The sequence below is a fragment of the Tribolium madens genome, unplaced genomic scaffold (genome assembly GCF_015345945.1).
Source record: "Tribolium madens isolate multiple individuals breed KSU strain unplaced genomic scaffold, Tmad_KSU_1.1 Scaffold_96;HRSCAF=242;Tcas5.2_LG5, whole genome shotgun sequence".
Classification (NCBI taxonomy): Eukaryota; Metazoa; Arthropoda; class Insecta; order Coleoptera; family Tenebrionidae; genus Tribolium; species Tribolium madens.
The window spans coordinates 6,382,819-6,399,160 of NW_025401068.1; the positions used below are offsets into that span (position 1 = coordinate 6,382,819).

The 16,342-nt window shown below is 40.1% G+C and overlaps 1 protein-coding gene across 6 annotated transcripts; it reads right to left on the minus strand.

Annotated features, from left to right (window-relative positions):
- Nucleotides 1-1,825: 1,825 nt before the first annotated feature.
- Nucleotides 1,826-16,145, minus strand: LOC123012787 (regulating synaptic membrane exocytosis protein 2). Of its 6 annotated transcripts, none has more exons than XR_006413235.1 (16): nt 15,754-16,145; nt 13,201-13,405; nt 10,615-11,161; nt 9,891-10,129; nt 9,229-9,442; nt 9,003-9,176; nt 8,336-8,632; nt 7,868-8,286; nt 7,258-7,811; nt 6,534-6,751; nt 5,947-6,123; nt 4,972-5,116; nt 4,194-4,408; nt 4,006-4,145; nt 3,602-3,953; nt 1,826-3,494 (listed from the first exon to the last, which is right to left on the minus strand). XR_006413235.1 is itself a non-coding variant. In XM_044410921.1 (16 exons), the coding sequence occupies exons 1-16, from the start codon at nt 15,861-15,863 to the stop codon at nt 3,492-3,494; spliced, it is 3,795 nt and encodes a 1,264-aa protein (XP_044266856.1). In that variant the 5' UTR covers nt 15,864-16,145; the 3' UTR covers nt 1,826-3,491. The 6 variants fall into 6 exon arrangements, 2 of the variants coding, with proteins under 2 accessions (XP_044266856.1, XP_044266857.1); XR_006413234.1 differs by lacking the exon at nt 4,972-5,116 and adding an exon at nt 5,624-5,771; XR_006413236.1 differs by lacking the exons at nt 4,972-5,116; nt 9,891-10,129 and adding exons at nt 5,624-5,771; nt 10,337-10,410.
- Nucleotides 16,146-16,342: the final 197 nt, after the last annotated feature.

A 16,342-nucleotide genomic window follows, 5' to 3' on the forward strand; every position in this document is an offset into this window, starting at 1 on the left:
TGAGGTTGATCATTCTGATAATAGGGGGAAAATGCTGATGTTTTGCTCCTATAAACGGACTTCTGGGAACTTTTATCAAATGCGAAAAAAATGCGAGAACTGATGATCTCCAATAAATTTATGGAAATGCAAAATGTGCAGTAATTTTCACAAGTTTTGCAAAACTGTGATACGAGATAAGACACTTTTAAGCACGTTAACCTAAAATGATTTATAATAATCATGGAATTTTATTTGTTCATCAATTTTATTGTTTCACGAATTATTGTTATTTTTCTATTGTTTTAGCTCATTTTAATTACTCTTTATTGTCTTTATCTTGTTCCTGTTTTGATAGCTTATTGYTGAGTGTCCATCAGTGTACATCATGATAAATAAATAAAAAAAAATTTAACGTCATCGTTCTTTTCTTTGTTTCTTTACTCCTTTGTCTTTTACAACTCTTTTTGTATCATTTTACGTGAGAATATAAACTAATAAGTAATAAGTGTTTATTTTTCTTCTCGGTAAGAAATTGGTATAAAATGCGTAGGAAAGACTAAATTTTTTGCTTACTTTCATCAGTCTTTCTTCGATCTGCCGAGGTTCTCCGGAGATGGGAAACTTATTTTCAAAGTTTCTAAATTGGTTATGTTGAAGAAGGTTGAGTAGGTTCTTGCCTAATTAATTTTATCGTCTTTTAAGAGAGTTTTGAAAAAATTATTAGAAACATCAATTCAAGATAAAATTTTCAAAAATTTAGCAGTACTATGACCTGGTCGAAAAATTTTTGATAAGATAAGGATTCAAATCTCTGGAATCTTGAGACAAAAGCACAAAGCCTGGCACGGACTCTTTCTTCGGTGCGAATTAATCATTCTTCAAACAGCTGTATTTAGATCACTGAGTCATAAACATTGAAGATAAGGAACGAATTCTTCTGATTTTTTGAGTTCCTCTTTTGCAAGTCATCCATAGCTATTGTGTAAGGACATGGTTCTTTTCACTCTCAAAAAATCATCCTAATAAACAAATACAGTGGAATCTGGAGCTGCTTTTTTATCCTTCTCTCTTTGTTCATTCTTATACGTCAGAAACGAAATAGAACAATGAATTTCAATGGGTTACGTGCGGTATATTGAGTAGGTTGTGTATATCGATTTAAAGAACTTTTTTGTTCATCTTTCTCCAAACAACATTTTTTTTCTTYTTATTACAGTTGAATACAGAAGGCTTTCGCAAGCTTCTTTATCTGAAATWCCCAAGATCCAAGATTTTATTATTAAAATTAGAAAGTTTATCGCAGTACCTTGAGGTACGAGTTTGATCTTTTAATTTATCTATAGATAATTAGATAAGTACGATTCGCGTTTTATTTTTCTGATGATACAATTCCAATTAGAAACGAATTAAAATGGATGCAAGAAGTAATAATTACATTTCAACGATCACGACAGTTATAAAATCGCAATAAATGCTAATTATTTACTTATTTTACTAAACAATAAAATGTGTACCTATAATAAAGTTGACAATTGAGTATGTGGTTTAATAAAAAAGCGGTACAATAAATCAATGTATTTTTTTTTGCGTACGAAATTCTTCTCGTGCTACTAGAGCACAGCTCGCATTTCTTTCTACCGGATTGGAATTCGGGTGTCCTCGTCGTTAAATTGTCAAAAATTCACGGTTAGCACCACTCCCAATGAAGTCTCCTCCGAGACACTGATTCACCATTGCGGCACGCCGGTGCAAAAGCCGCCAATGACCGCTTTGGGTCACCGGAAGCCCCCTAATTATCCAGCAGGCTAAAAAATGTAAAATGAAACGCTCCAAGGATAGATCATTCATTTATTGTCTTGCCCATGGGCTTGGATAAAATGGATACATCAGTCAAGAGTGAACATATCAAGACGGACATACAGTGGACGCTTCTGACACTTCCAGTGATATGCGCAAATTGTCAAAGGACCGTACACTAATATACAGTTCAGTAGCCGAAGTGTCTCAAGCGCAAATAACAGCTTTGTTCGTCGTCTCTTAACCCTTCAAGGTCCGGTACAGATACAAAAGTGCAACGAGCCAGTCCGTCGCCATACTTGCCGCATTTTAGTCCAATTGATGCAATTTACACGGGCCTTTAATGAAAAGTGACGCAGGGCCGGACTGGCTGCTGCGAACAGTATGTAAGGCGCATATCTACATTTTGGTTGGTTATTGATAATGATTTAATCGGAATGATAAAGGTACAGTACAGTTCGGACCTTGGAACGAATGCGAGTAGTACATGATCCATGAAGTGGGTGTCTTATTTTATTAAAGAACAGCGTAGAAAAACTAACTATTGATATCTTTTATWATAYTTTAAATCAACCATCTGAACTGTATGCAGTGTATTACAATTTAGTTTAACCCAATTCTTCGAAAATTATATACAATCATAATTATGGTTATAATTGTTTCGGAAACTCTTATTTTTGTTATTTTTGTTGTTACGTATGATATATTTTGGGTTTCAAGCAGATTAAAGCTTTTACTATGACTTAGAAGCATTATTCGGATTGTTTCACTAAACAATGTAAAAAGCCGGCCATTTTTAATACCCGACTTAAGTCTGGTCAAATTGGTTGTGTCGTAGTAGTCGGCTGCGAAAAAACAGTCGAATATCGGCGACACGTGACCTTTCTCAAAATACATTACAAACGTTACAAAAATGAGAGAATATTTTGAAATCGAATCGCGGGAAACTTCGATTACGTTACAGTTTTCGATGTTATATGTTTTTATACACAACGAAACGGAAACGTGGCGACACCTGTGCTTCAGAACGGAGATTATCTTATCGAAGCGGGAAATTTAAACAGCCAACATAAAATCTTCAAGTTATATCACATGCAATTCAACAATCAAGAATAAATTATATGATACAATTAAACGTTCATATACAGTTCTACAATGTCATTATCATAATTTACATAGTTCATTAACACGACCTAATTTCATGTCATTACTTAGTTTCAAGTAAAAAAGCAATTTATCAATTCCAATGAAGCATTTTTTGTTGTTTGAACAGGACGTCCCAGAAAAATACAAGTCATTTGTTGTATTTTTAAGTGGATCGTTGTAATCACGCGCATATGAATCTAGGTGGTAGTTTCTTGGGCCGCCCCAGACGTCATATAACAAATATTTTAGATATGATATTTTATGTGATACTATATTTATATGTGTGCGTGATATCTACACTTATATATCTTTTTTTTTCACTTCATTTACACTATATGTATCTATTTTAATCTGCTACTAAATGTCAGCTAATAATTTTCGCACCATACTGTAATACTCTGATAAGTACAATATTTTTCATTAATATTCGCCGGAAATGCCCTAAATCGGAATATAGTCTCATGTATATGTTTTTTGCAAAGTTTGTCGCACTACCGGCGAATATTCCGGCGACTATCTTCTTTCTCTTGCCGTCACGTCGCCTCGAACCAAACCGGAATTCGCCCTCACTGCAAAAAAATCATCAGAAAACATTTGGACCGAACCCTGGAGTAGAAAGGATGATCTAATCAGTTCTAAGCAAATATRCAGCGTGTTCACTCAAACCTAGGCGTACCTAAATGAAGTRGAAGAGTTACGTTGGCAGCAATGCGTAGACTACGAGGATCGGTGACACTATGATGATAATGAGAGAGTGAAAATGTGATAAACAGAAATAGCAGGCGCGTGTCAGTGTGTGTGAAACAATGGAATGGTTAGTGTTACAACTTGAGGGAATCTAAGCTAGCCATGGAGCTGCGTCGAGAGAGACCGAGCGAAGGAGGTCCACTAACCAGGGATGTRGTTCCGAAGAGTTTGTACCATCCGATGACAATGTTGCTCAAGTTGAGGTCATCGAGCATGATTTGGGCCACGCCCATGAACACTTTCTTGCCCTCGATGCGTCCATAATCACCCCAGACGGTCACCTGCAACAGTACGAGTTTACACCACTCTTTTACCTTTTATTCCAACACTCACCTGGAGTATACAGCCTTGGAAATTCTCTCTAAAAGCTAACTGTTGTTGGTAGAGCGGATCTAAAGTTCGTCTAGCCGTCGAAGTTTTGGCTTTTGCTATACATTTTTTGCCGTTGACTAGATAGACTTTGACGTAAGGGGCTGCAAAATATTTGTTTGATTTCTGGAGGAGAGAAAGAGGTAAAATACCTGGCAAAACTTTGGATCCGGGTCTAGCTTGCAGTCCCCTCGCTCGTATCACCTCAACTTCGAGGAAACCCTTTTGGTAGCAAAGACTTAATTGGATTTCTCCTAAAGCTGGTGCTCCCAGTACTTGTCGTCCTACTAGTTGTCCTGGTCCCAAACCATCGATGAAGTCCGCCAGTTGTCCGCTTTCGCCCGCTAGTCTCAAAGACGGTGACCACCTAGACGAAATCAGCTTCAGAACGTGTACTGTGAAATTGCATTTTGGGAAGCCGTTTGAAGGAAGAAAAATCTTTCGATATACAAAAAGCTACCCAACACACACACATAAACTTTGACTTGTCTATGTTTCGTTTCTGACACTTCTTCAGAGCTTAAAGAGCAGAACACAAAGAATGTACATAGAGAGAGATAAAGAAACCGGGCCAAATAGCTAGACTACGTGTGTATTTCAGTGATTTTTGAAGTGGTAAAAACCGTGCCGTCGGACGGTGCTGCCAAGGCATGCATATAAGGTTGCAAAAATCCCCTGAGTGTGTTTGAGTGACTCACTGCATGCTTGATACATACCAGACCAGGAGGAGCAAACACGACCATCAAAACTTACGCAAAAGCTGTGTTTGGTAGGAGACAAGGTACCATCTATCATGCTTGTGCTTGTCAATCGATTGGTCCTAGGACCAATCGATTGACGTTTCTCCGTCTCAATGCAACACAGCAGCCAGAGCCAAGGGTGGTCGACGAGGAGCGGTTGTGGAGAGACAGGAGAGGCAGGAGTACTTACGACGATCCCTCGGAGCTCGAAATGGAGTTGAGACTCGACGCCCTTTGGCTGCAATCTGTCGAACGTGAAGGGAAACTAGGGACGACTTCTTGGGACCGCTGTATACTGCTACTGGTGGATACGCGCTTTCTACTGTATCCGCTGTCTGCAGCCACAAAATAGCGTCAGTTTTAAAATGGCCCTGGTTCCACATTTTTTGGCCAAGAAATTTACAATTCCGTCACAGATTTGACCGTTTTGGCCAAGTCTGTACGGTACGATATTTTAGAACTAGAGAAAGACCTTCGTAGAAAGGAAACATCGACGACTAGCCCCAAAGGCCAACAGCAAGCATAGCTGGTCTAAAACTACTAAAAGTCGACAAGCAAAAACATAGTCTTAGTAATAAAAGGACTAATTTATTACACTATGTCTACAATGCACTCTACTCTAATCGTATAGATCGCCTATTTTACACAGTGTTTTCAATCTGGAYCCTAAAAAAGCCAAAGATTGCTCCACGTCTTCTGCAACCAAGTGTTGTGTAATAGTGAAACGCTACGCTACACGCTCCTGGAAAATCACAATTGCTTGTCACTATTCGTCTCTCTATGTACCTATCTACGTGTTTGCTCTTTAAGGAAAGGGAGAAAAGGTGAGTTAAGGTATGAACCTGTCGCCGTCGGCCGACCCTTCTCCGTCGCTGGAAGCCGAGGAGCCTTGTTTGGACAGTCTCACATCTCCTGGAATGACTTCCTCCGATCGATGAACAGTGAACGAAGTCTTGCCTCTTCGACCGAACCCCATCCTCCGTTTCCTACCTTCAATTTAAAGGATGGATAAAAGGAAGAGCTTACACGCATCTGTTAATTCGATCGGTTTTGACATTTAACTATTCTAAACGTTTAAACTAGACTACACGGTGATTATAGAGTCGATTCCAGAAGAAGAGTAAGTAGAGAGAGTTTTGTGGAAGATTTGACAAATATCTCTTACCTGTTGCCGACAACTGACTTGTCGAGTTACTCTTTTTACTGAGTCCTACGAACTGGCCCGTCTGACGATCTATTCGTTCTCTTTCCCGCTCTCGATGACTCTCCTTCCGGGTCATTTCCTTCTGAGGGACTTCCAGACCGTGGATTTGGCCCACAGCAGTATCACTCAGACTACCATCTGAAACCACACAAGCCCGAAATTTGGACCGAATTAACAATATCTACTTTTTTGTATTAATTGTTAATTGTTTTCATTAAATTCAATTTAGTAGTAGAAAACCAATCATAGAATCAGTTTTATAGAATTTTTGAATTAGGTTAACGCAAATTAAAGTTGCTGTAGAAAAACTGAAATAGATTTGAAGAATTGAGTGAGCTTAACAACTTTTTATTCCTGGTGTCGCAAAGAGTAGCAAAAAATTACTTGATTACAAATTTCATTTCGCAAGATATAAAAAGGTATTTGCTTTAAAAGCAAATTTAAATAAAATAGATGAATGAAACATTAACAAATCTCTAAAAATATAAATTGCTTTTGTTAACTTTACTTAGCTTTAGACAACTCTTAATGTCGCTGAAAATTTTTACCTGCTTTTTCGTCTGGTGGAGGCTCGGTGTTCGACAAGCTCCTCGTAAACTGTCCCCTTTTTATGCTACTTTCTCTATGGTGATGGTGATGGTGATGATGGTTGTGTTGGTCAATGGGTTCGATTGGATCCCTCAAGTCTTGTCTTTCTCTATTTCTTGGGACACTGCGATGACTCGTCGTATACCCATACCGGTCGCTACCTCCACCATATTCAGTACTAATAGATACAAAAGCACTGTTAAGGGAACTTAAACTAGCAGAATCTACATCATCGTGGACAAGGAATGAAACCGATTTTTTGTTTTTGGACAACTTAACGAAATTGAAGAGTTTTTCAACCGAGCTACGGTCGTCGCTTTGGCGCCGTTTTGTGTTTTCTTCTTTAGGTTTTTCGTCCGAGTCAGAGTYTTGACTCGGTGCCAAAAGGTCTGATTCGAGATCGTTTATTATCTCGGGTTGAATGTCATTGATTAGGGCAGGTTTAGAGCTACCGCAAAAGAGTCTACGGGAATTTAATAATATGTCTAAGGGGTTGGGAAGCAAACGATGTTTAAAGAGTTTGTTATCGAAWGAATTTTGTAAACTACGTTTAGATATTTTACATTGCCAGGGGTTTATTTTGAAAAAGTTACTYCCGTCAYGATATCCTCTGTAAGCATGCAATTTTCATGTGAGTTCGAGGCAYGTAAATGGCATWTTTCGAGACATTTTGTGTTTTCTTACCTGGTAGGTTTGTTGCTCCTTATTCGTTCCGATTGTGTGGAAAACGCACTACTAGTCACAGACCCGACCGATTCCATGTCACTATCAAAGTCCACCAAGCCCAGGGGGTCTCTGTCCCTGTCGGGCGAAACCGGCCTACGGATATTCCGGCTATGGTTCGCCAAATCACTATCACTCAGTCCACTATATCTGCGTTCCCATCCCGAGCCGGTGCTCCTGTACGTGTGCATGTACCTCATGCGGTGCCTCCCGGCCCTGTCTTGGTCCAGGTCTTGGGCCACTCGTTCCTGGAGGGCGCGCGCCAGCGCTTGGGGCACTTGGGGCAGTTGGCGTTTCTTCGGCGATCCGGTGGGAGTCGCAGTCGCCGAACGGGACTGGAAACGAGGCACGACGTATGACGGCTGGTAGTCGGCGACGGCGATACGGACGTCGGGTGGCGACAGGGACCGGTGGTCGGTGACGGTGTGTCGGGGTGACTTGGACCGCGAGCGCGACATATGCATGCTGGGGGAGTCACACGGGGCGGCCGAATGCGACCTCTGGCCCGCCATGTTCTGAAAAAACGACCAAATACAGATACAGAAAGAGTTTTTAATTTAAAAAGACCCACCCTTCGGTATCCCTGCGCGCCATAGGCTTGCATCGTCTCTTGGTCTCTCCTGGATCTTCGCTCGTTGGTCGGTGAGGATGAGCTTCCGACGCTGCTGACGCTCGCCCCGTCGGCGCCGCGACGCTCCCTCCCGCCGTCGATCTCGCACTCAGATGGCGTATCCGAGTCGGAAAAGCGCGAGCCGGTGCTCGGGGGCGACAAGTGCTCACTGGGCGTCAAGGCGATCTCTTCGTGGGGACCGAGGGTTCGCCAAGTCGGCTGCTCGTCCAAAGGCCACAATTCGACGATGGTTTCACCTAAAAAATTGTTGGCACCGTAGCGGACATAGTCCCAGACGGTGATCTCCAAAGCGCGCTGCCGCAGATCCGCTCGACGAAGTCCCGAGTAAACGAAGGTTTGGTTCCACATCGGTTCAGTTCCTGGGAAAATTTGTCAAAGATTGTGTCATTAGTAAGTACGGTGTGCTACCTGCGAGGGTGCGAGTCCGCCGCTTGGACTTCTCGGAGCGGTCCGGGAGGAGGAAGAGCTTGCAGTAAGGGTTGCGTGGCTGGTGGGGCGACCTCGGCGTCAAACCTGCCGCGCACACGATCGTGACGAACAACTGCAAAGTGGAGGGGTCGAAACCGAGCTTGATTTGTATTCTGCCCCCGACGCTGGGAGCCAAGGCGGGACTGGGTCTGGGTCGTTCGGGACTCCCCGGCGACGTTACGAGGACGTGTGGCCTTTCATAACCTTCCACTTCCTGCTGCCACTGACCAGACTGACCTGCGGAGAGGCAAAATAAACACCACAACTAAACAATATCCCGACTTTCGTTCGCTGCATCGATCTCTAAACCATATTTCAACACCATTGCCAAAAACACACAGTTGTTGCTCCCATTACAATTAACTACTCTAGGGGAATAAAGGGACATTCACACAAATAGAAGAAGGAAGAAAAAAAGTGGTGTCAAGTGTGGGTTTTGTACAGTGCGCTATAGTGTCAAATATGGTTTCTGGTGTGTCTTGGTGCTAAATAAGCTCACGCCACTTACGCTAACCCGGTGGCTCTAATCTCAATCTGTTCACATTCAAAAACACGGTCTGAACGTGAACAGAACGAGGTGCTAGGAATTTCTAAGACTTGGTCATACCTCTATGGGCCACAGACTGCCTCCAGGTAGCTTGAGCGGCTCGTCTGCTTCCCATACTTCTGGAAACGATCAATTCAACATTCGCTTCATGCTTGCTTTCGGCTATGATATCAGCTACTTCTTGATATGTTTTTCCTTGAAGAGGGCGACCATTCCATTCGATCACCTCGTCACCTGCCAACAGCCCCATATAAAAAATACTCTCTTTTTGAATTGTGACACCTACCCGGCCTTAATTGGCCTTCGATATCAGCGATACTTCCTTTTTTGACTTTTTCAATAATCGCACCTCTGAGACCATTCTCGAGGATTTTACCCCCGACCACTTTCAGTCCTAAGATATTTGCACTAGAACCGGAAGTTTCTCTCAATCCTCGTCGAAGTATCATATGACCAATCATTCGACATCCATCAGCAGACAGTTGCCAAGATAAGGGGTGCTAATTAAAAAGAAAGAAAGTATTATTTCGGCGTGAATAAAAAATTTATGCTGGTGCTATAAATTTCTGGATGTGACTACAGCCGAATTGGCAAGGCTTTTTGGGACAATTCCAACTTTCACAAAGTAACGAACGCACAAGGACTCGTTCTACTTTCAGAAATTTATTATAATATGTATTTTTCAGGGGGTGGAGTGTCTAGTCGAATCGTTATCTAGTCTAGAAGAACACACAAGATTGAGTTCGAATAATGCAAAGCCATGCATTGCAGATTATATACAAGAAGGAAACCAATAATTTCCGCGAGTTTTGAATAATTTAGCGTGCAAAAACCGGTACGAGTACTTACAAGTGTGGCTCCTAGCGCAATTAACTAATTTTTTACATACACTCGTCTACTGCCAAGGTTCTATTCTAAGAGGCAAACTAGAAATGGTCAGGTAGGCACCTTGGGCAGGTCTCCGCGAGTGGAATCCTCGCTGGAAGTGAAGGTCGAAGAGGTATCAATGCCCGAATCCCTATGCGAGTCTTGCGATCCCTGTCTGTCCCAATTTTCATGCTGGTCAAATCTGACCGTCTTCTTTCTGCGTTCGGTGAAGCACCTATTGTCGGCGGTGACGTCCTGCAGAGGTCTATGTTGTGGTGCGACGATATAGTGGCTTAGGGGAGGCCAGTCGCCGTTGCCTCCTAAACAGTCGTGATATCTGAACGCTAAAACGCCACAAGCATTCAGAAAAAACTGAATACTGGGTGTTTAATTAGGATCCAGTCGCGGCCGGCGAGACTCGTCACAAAAAAAACTTTTGATGCAAGAAGAAAAGTGCTTAAGCTGCGTGAACACTCTCATGCAGATAAACAACATCGACCAATTCGAAGAAAGACTCAGAGGCTCACCGCCAAAAATTTTTTGATTTTCTCGTCGAGAATCGCCTGCCGGCTCAATCTGTCACACATTTTATCGGCAACTCCTGCAAATTGTAAACAGATCAAATCTAGTTTAGACAGGACGATTAGTGGCGGCAGCGGCACAACTTACGTGCGTCCTTAACTAACAACAAAATAAATCACAAATCACATCTACAGGAAGATCAGAAAACAGCGTCGAGTCTAAAATTATGGGAGCAACAACCTTACGATGACAAATACCCCTTCGACTTCGCTACACCTCTTACCTTTCTCGCTGTCGCGGTCGTCGCTACCATACTCGGGGGTGGATTTGAGATCCTCCTCCGAGCTAGAGAAGGAGCGCTGCAGCTGCGGCTGAGGGTTGTGCTGGTGTTTCTTCGTCGAGCCGCTGCGCTTGTGTTTTTTGTTGGCACTTGCGGAGGGCATCCGAGGGATGTCCATGGGCATAGGCTCGGGCTCGTGGTCGGGATAGCGCCGCGGGACGAGATGGGGGTGCGTTCGCATGAGTCCTTCGAGCTCTCCTTGATAGAAACGCGGATCGTCCTCGTTATACTGCTGGTTGTAGCGCTCACAGGAGGACGTGCGGGTCTCTTGTTCCGAGTATTGTCGGCGAAGTACGCTTCCGGAGCGCTGAAGGGGTTGGTTTTCCTTCTCGGCGGCCGAATGGGCCCGCTCGAGTTTGGGGCGCTTGTCGGAGGGCGCCTGCTGGAGGCTCGCTAATTCGGTGTCGGCGTTGGTTCCGCCAAGCATCCATTGGCCAGTCTTACTTAACAGTTCTTGTTTTTTCCTACAGAGGATGCAAACCCACACCACCTACGAAAAGCGTAGTACGTAGTTTAAAAACATTCTTGGATTTTACTGGCTTTTTTTTATATCACAGTGACTACCAGATATTAAAATGTATTAAAAACTGCCCAGAACAAAATTTTTCATTTTATAACTTGTAATTTAAGATAAAAAAAAAACATTGGCAGAACAATGAACAATGTGCCTTATTCGTGGGTAGGAGGACGACGCATTCGGATGTTTGCTTTTGTTATCTTTGGCATGATGATGGGACGTGATGGGTTGCGTGCGTTTCATGTGACGGTGGGACTATTATGATAAGCACAATTAGGTAGAAATAATAATAAAAATAAAACAGTTGCGATTCAAAATTTTAGGGTTTTAGGGGACGAGTCCTAATTAATGACCTAAAACCTTTTGAGTACTACGTGATGCATACAAGATTTTTTTTGTTAAAGCTCACAAAACACGAATTTACACCTCTTACTAATTAAAACAATTTCGTTACCATAGTAATCAATTTTATTTTAGGACTGAGTACCTAAAATAACCGTTTTGCGTACTATTTTATTGAATCCGGAAAAGACTCATCTTGCGGACTCAGATAAGTATTTTTGGGAGCGTAAACAAAAAAATAAATTTAATTTAAAATGCCTTTAAACGTTTGAAAATTTTTATCAAATATCGAATTATTTATTTAACTTTATAAAAAAAAGATCACCTATGTTTTTTTTGGATACGAAAGAACTGCTTCCCATTGGCTTAAGTTATATACATTGTTTTTTTGGGTTGAAGCTATTTCAAATTTGAATTTTTATTTTTGATTTTACGTTTTTTTAATTCAGATTTAATTTTTTGTTAACTTTTCAATTTTTTTTCTATTGAAATCGAACCTTTTTTAGCTTATTTTTTTAATTTTGAGATTTGCACTCGTGTTGAAAAACTGATTTCAGTTGTAACAATTTTAAATGAATTTTGTTACTGTTGTTACTAGAATGTCTTTAATTTTGCACCTTACACTTAATTTTGTACTTACGTATTTTTTGTAAACATGTATCAAGGATGCATTTATCCTATTTTTATGTTGTTTTATTATCCCTTACGTATATGGTCTTAAAATATCTTGAATTTTTCTTAATTTTATGTTTGTTAAACATTTTTTTAAATTTTTTGAACTAAGTTCTTTTTAATCTTGTAAAAACGACTTGGTCTAAATGTTTATTACAGGGTGTCCCACGAGTAATAATGAGCCTGAAATTTTTTTTAAGCAATCTACTTTACATTTCATAGATAACCTGATGGATATTAAAATATTTTGTTTTAATTAGTTAAACATAGTAATCGTATTTTTATTTTTAACAAATTTTTATCAGTCAAAATGACTACTACAGTTTTAGATAGTCCGTCTATTTGAATATCGCGCTGGATAGAAACGTGCAGTCTGCAAAGCGTTTTTCAAACATTCTTCATCAATGAGAATCTTGTTGGTCTATTCGGCAAAATATTAGTAATTCTCACCAAATTTTCCGAGGTTTGACTTTTTATAAATTAAAGTTGGAGTGTGCTGTTTGCTCACTATGTTTAATTTATTAAAACTAAATATTTTAATATCCACGTTATCTTTGAAATGTAATGATGGTTGCTTCAAAAAAATTTTCAAGCTCATTATTACTCGTGGGACACCCTGTATAATGAAAAGATCATAAAATATAGACTTTGTATGCACATACTGTTTCTTATTTTATTCTAGTTTTAATTCTGAAATTTTGCTATATGCCATAAAGTTAAAAAAGAATCGATGTGAAAACAAATCCTAAGAAACCATAGTCGTCTTTGTATTTGGCGCTCGCGCTCCGTTTGCTGAAAAGTATGAATCTCGTGCTCTGCCTCCCGGTGGGGGTGAATCAATACGTCGCGTCACGTCCGGTAAGCATGACGTAAGCCCCCCACGCGCTTCACAATGGGCAACCCACGCGTTCCCGGCCCGGGTCTTCCGTCAATGGCTATGTTGTAAGTATACATCTGCGACTGTCTCAACATTTGCAAGAACTCTTTCTTTCACTAACCTTATTCGACCGAAGAGTGACCTTTCCTCCGCAACGGGCGCAGCACCGAATCGAGCAGTAGTTGCACAGGTGGCCGACACCGTCAGCAAACTTCGTCTTCAGGCATATGTGGCAGGTGGCGTCCAGCTCGATGCCGGCCTTCTTGTGTTGTTCGTTGCGGGCCCGTATCGTCTCCTCCAGGATGTGCACCTCGTCTGCCTTTCTCCTAAGAAATAAAAAATTACATGAGTTGTCCCGGCGCATCCACCAAAAATGAAATCAGATATTAATAAAACCAATATTTCTTATTCGTTTTGTGTATTTTTTCTAATTTTTTTTCTTAAAGAAGTAGCATTATTTCATGTAATGCGACAGACAAAAGTATTATTTTATTGTTTTTATTGTCATTACATTTTAAGTAGTGTAAAAAAAGGTTTGAGAATTTTAATAGAATTTGCTTAAGTGTAATATTTTTTTTTGTTCTTAGTTTACATGAAAAACAAACAAGAACAAGAATTTTAAGAAAACTATCTAATACCAATTACTTGCCTTCAAGAAACGTACATTTCCTCCTAACAGGGAATCAAGTGACGTTTTATTCCCTTGTTTTTGACTAATAATCTGTTTTTTTATTCCCTCGGGAATAAAATAAATGACATATTGAATTTTATTTTTAAATAAAACTGAAATTGAATAAATGGAATCTTTTGAGTATTTCTTGACATAAACAAATTGTTTGATACCGATTTTTACTCTTAAAATTGCAATTGAATAAACTGAATATTTTGACAATTATTTGACTAATTTATAATTTTTTTTTATGTTATTACTAATTTAGTGTTTTGGTAGGAAGGTTTTGTGTACATCTCTGAAATAAACATCGTTAATCTTTTGAATTAAAATGCCCTCGGCTGCCTTTGGTCACCTCTGGCATTGCCTACATTCTCGGCATTTAAATTGTTATTTATTCCCTTGATACATAAATAACTATCATTTGAGTAATAAAAATGTTTTTTAACATGAATTCTACAAAAAAAAAATATTATTATTGAAAATAGCGGAGAAATTGGCTTTTTTTATTTACGAAATACGAAAACACTATTTTGTGCATTATTTAGTACAGTTTTGTACTTTACACATCACATTAGACATTTACTGACACTCTAGAATTTCAAATAATAATTGAAAAAATATTCTTTATTGTTGTTATAAAAACTTAATAATTGTAATATATTTAATTTAGATAAAGATTTTCGAAATGATTAAATAAATATAATTGTTTTTAAGAAGATTTATTTTTGCCATCTTAGAAGTACGTTTTAAAAAATCGGTATACTACAGGGTAGTTCACATAAAAGTACGAGCCTGAACAACATTCACAAAATATTAGATTCAAAAATCAGATTTTACGTAATCATAACTAGTTTATTTAAGTTTAGCGTTATAGATGTGTGTTGTGAACGGATCACAATTTTTAATAGGCCCGGTGAGGTGTCAAATGTAACTTTCATTACGATGGATCGTTCACAATCAAACTTTCATGGAATAGCTTTAACGTCAAATTTAAAAAAAAACACCCGTTATATTGGACATCTTTGACGCAATGACATTTTTCTGGCAATATTGCCAGTTCTAAGGATGTCTGTGTAATGACAAACAAAACAATTAATTTTTGTGAATCAAATTGTCGTTAAAGTATTAATTACTAGATTTATTAAAGATTTTCAGTCGCGTAGTTTTATATGAAGCACCCTGTATGTAGCCCAAAAATAATCAGTTCTGCTCAATTTGACTGGCCTTGGTCTAAGTTTTTAAGTCTCATATTTCGTTTTTATTTTTAATGAAGATCAAACAATTTTTGCTACATGTCGTGTGTGTAGATTTATCAACTCACAGTTGACTTTAGAAGTACTAAGTACTAAGTGAATTAAGAACAACATAAATGAGTAAATGAAAGCAATACACTTACTTATTACCATAATATGTAGAAAAATTATTATTTACAAGAATTATGTACACAAAATTGTTTTTTTATTGTCATTTGGTCACAAAAATATTAATATATAAATTAAATAAACAACGATTTATGCACAGAACTCTAATAAATTTTTTGATGGCGAGTAAATAACTGTCAAACTTTCCGCTAATCATATTATCAGCAAAATTAAAATGATGATATATTTTTAGTACCTCATACATCAAAGAAAATAAGTCTTCATAAATTTCTTAATAATATTTTGAAGAGTTTATATTTAAGACTCGATCAATTATTCGAGGTGATTAAGCCATGAACGAAAATAGCACTGTAATGTTTTCTCGAAACTGGGGTGTTGGGTCTATCCCATTAACCCCAAAAGGGACGCTCCTCCTGACATTTGGCTGACTCCTTTGTTATTTTTTATTGAATGAAACGGCTGTATGACTCAGTGCCACGTTTGCACAAAACCCCCAAATGTCGTCAATATTTGCGAGCAATTCCGTCACCTTTGCTGATGCGACCGGTGCAGCTTGGTGTCTCTTATCGATTCGCAAACGTGAAATTTGAATCTAGGCCCCACGGGGGCACGGGCCTACCTCATGATCTCCTGCTCGCGCTCCTCCTCTTGCTTCTGCCGGACCATGACGGACTCGATGATGGCCCGCTCCTCGGGAGTGAGGTGAGACAGATCCGGCCCTTCCTCCATGCTAGCCCTTTCCGGACATGCCACCGACTATCCGTTGGAGAGGTCGCGGTCGCGCCGCGGCTTCACGTCGTCCATCTCAGAGCGGCACCGAAATGCAACAACATGCGGATATGTCCACAGGCGGCTCCCTTGGCGACGTCCTCTCGGGGGCACTCGCGACGCGGCTCTAGCGGACCACGGACCTTCGCACCGACTTGTTCGCGATTTTTTTCGATTGTCTCAGCCGTCGTCCGGCCAAATATCACAGTTTGCAATTACCCATTCATGTACCTTTAATAAATAATAGGATGAGTTAACGGATCGCCAATGGGAGGCCGACGTGGGGGTGACGTCACGCGATTGCGGTATTGATTTGGCACAGGAGACAAGCGCCCCAGCGCCACGGGATGCGCCGGACCATTCAAATTACACCCACGACGGCTGCGTCGCGCCCTTTCAAAACAGAAAGACATTTTACATCACCTACCCGGCGCATCCAT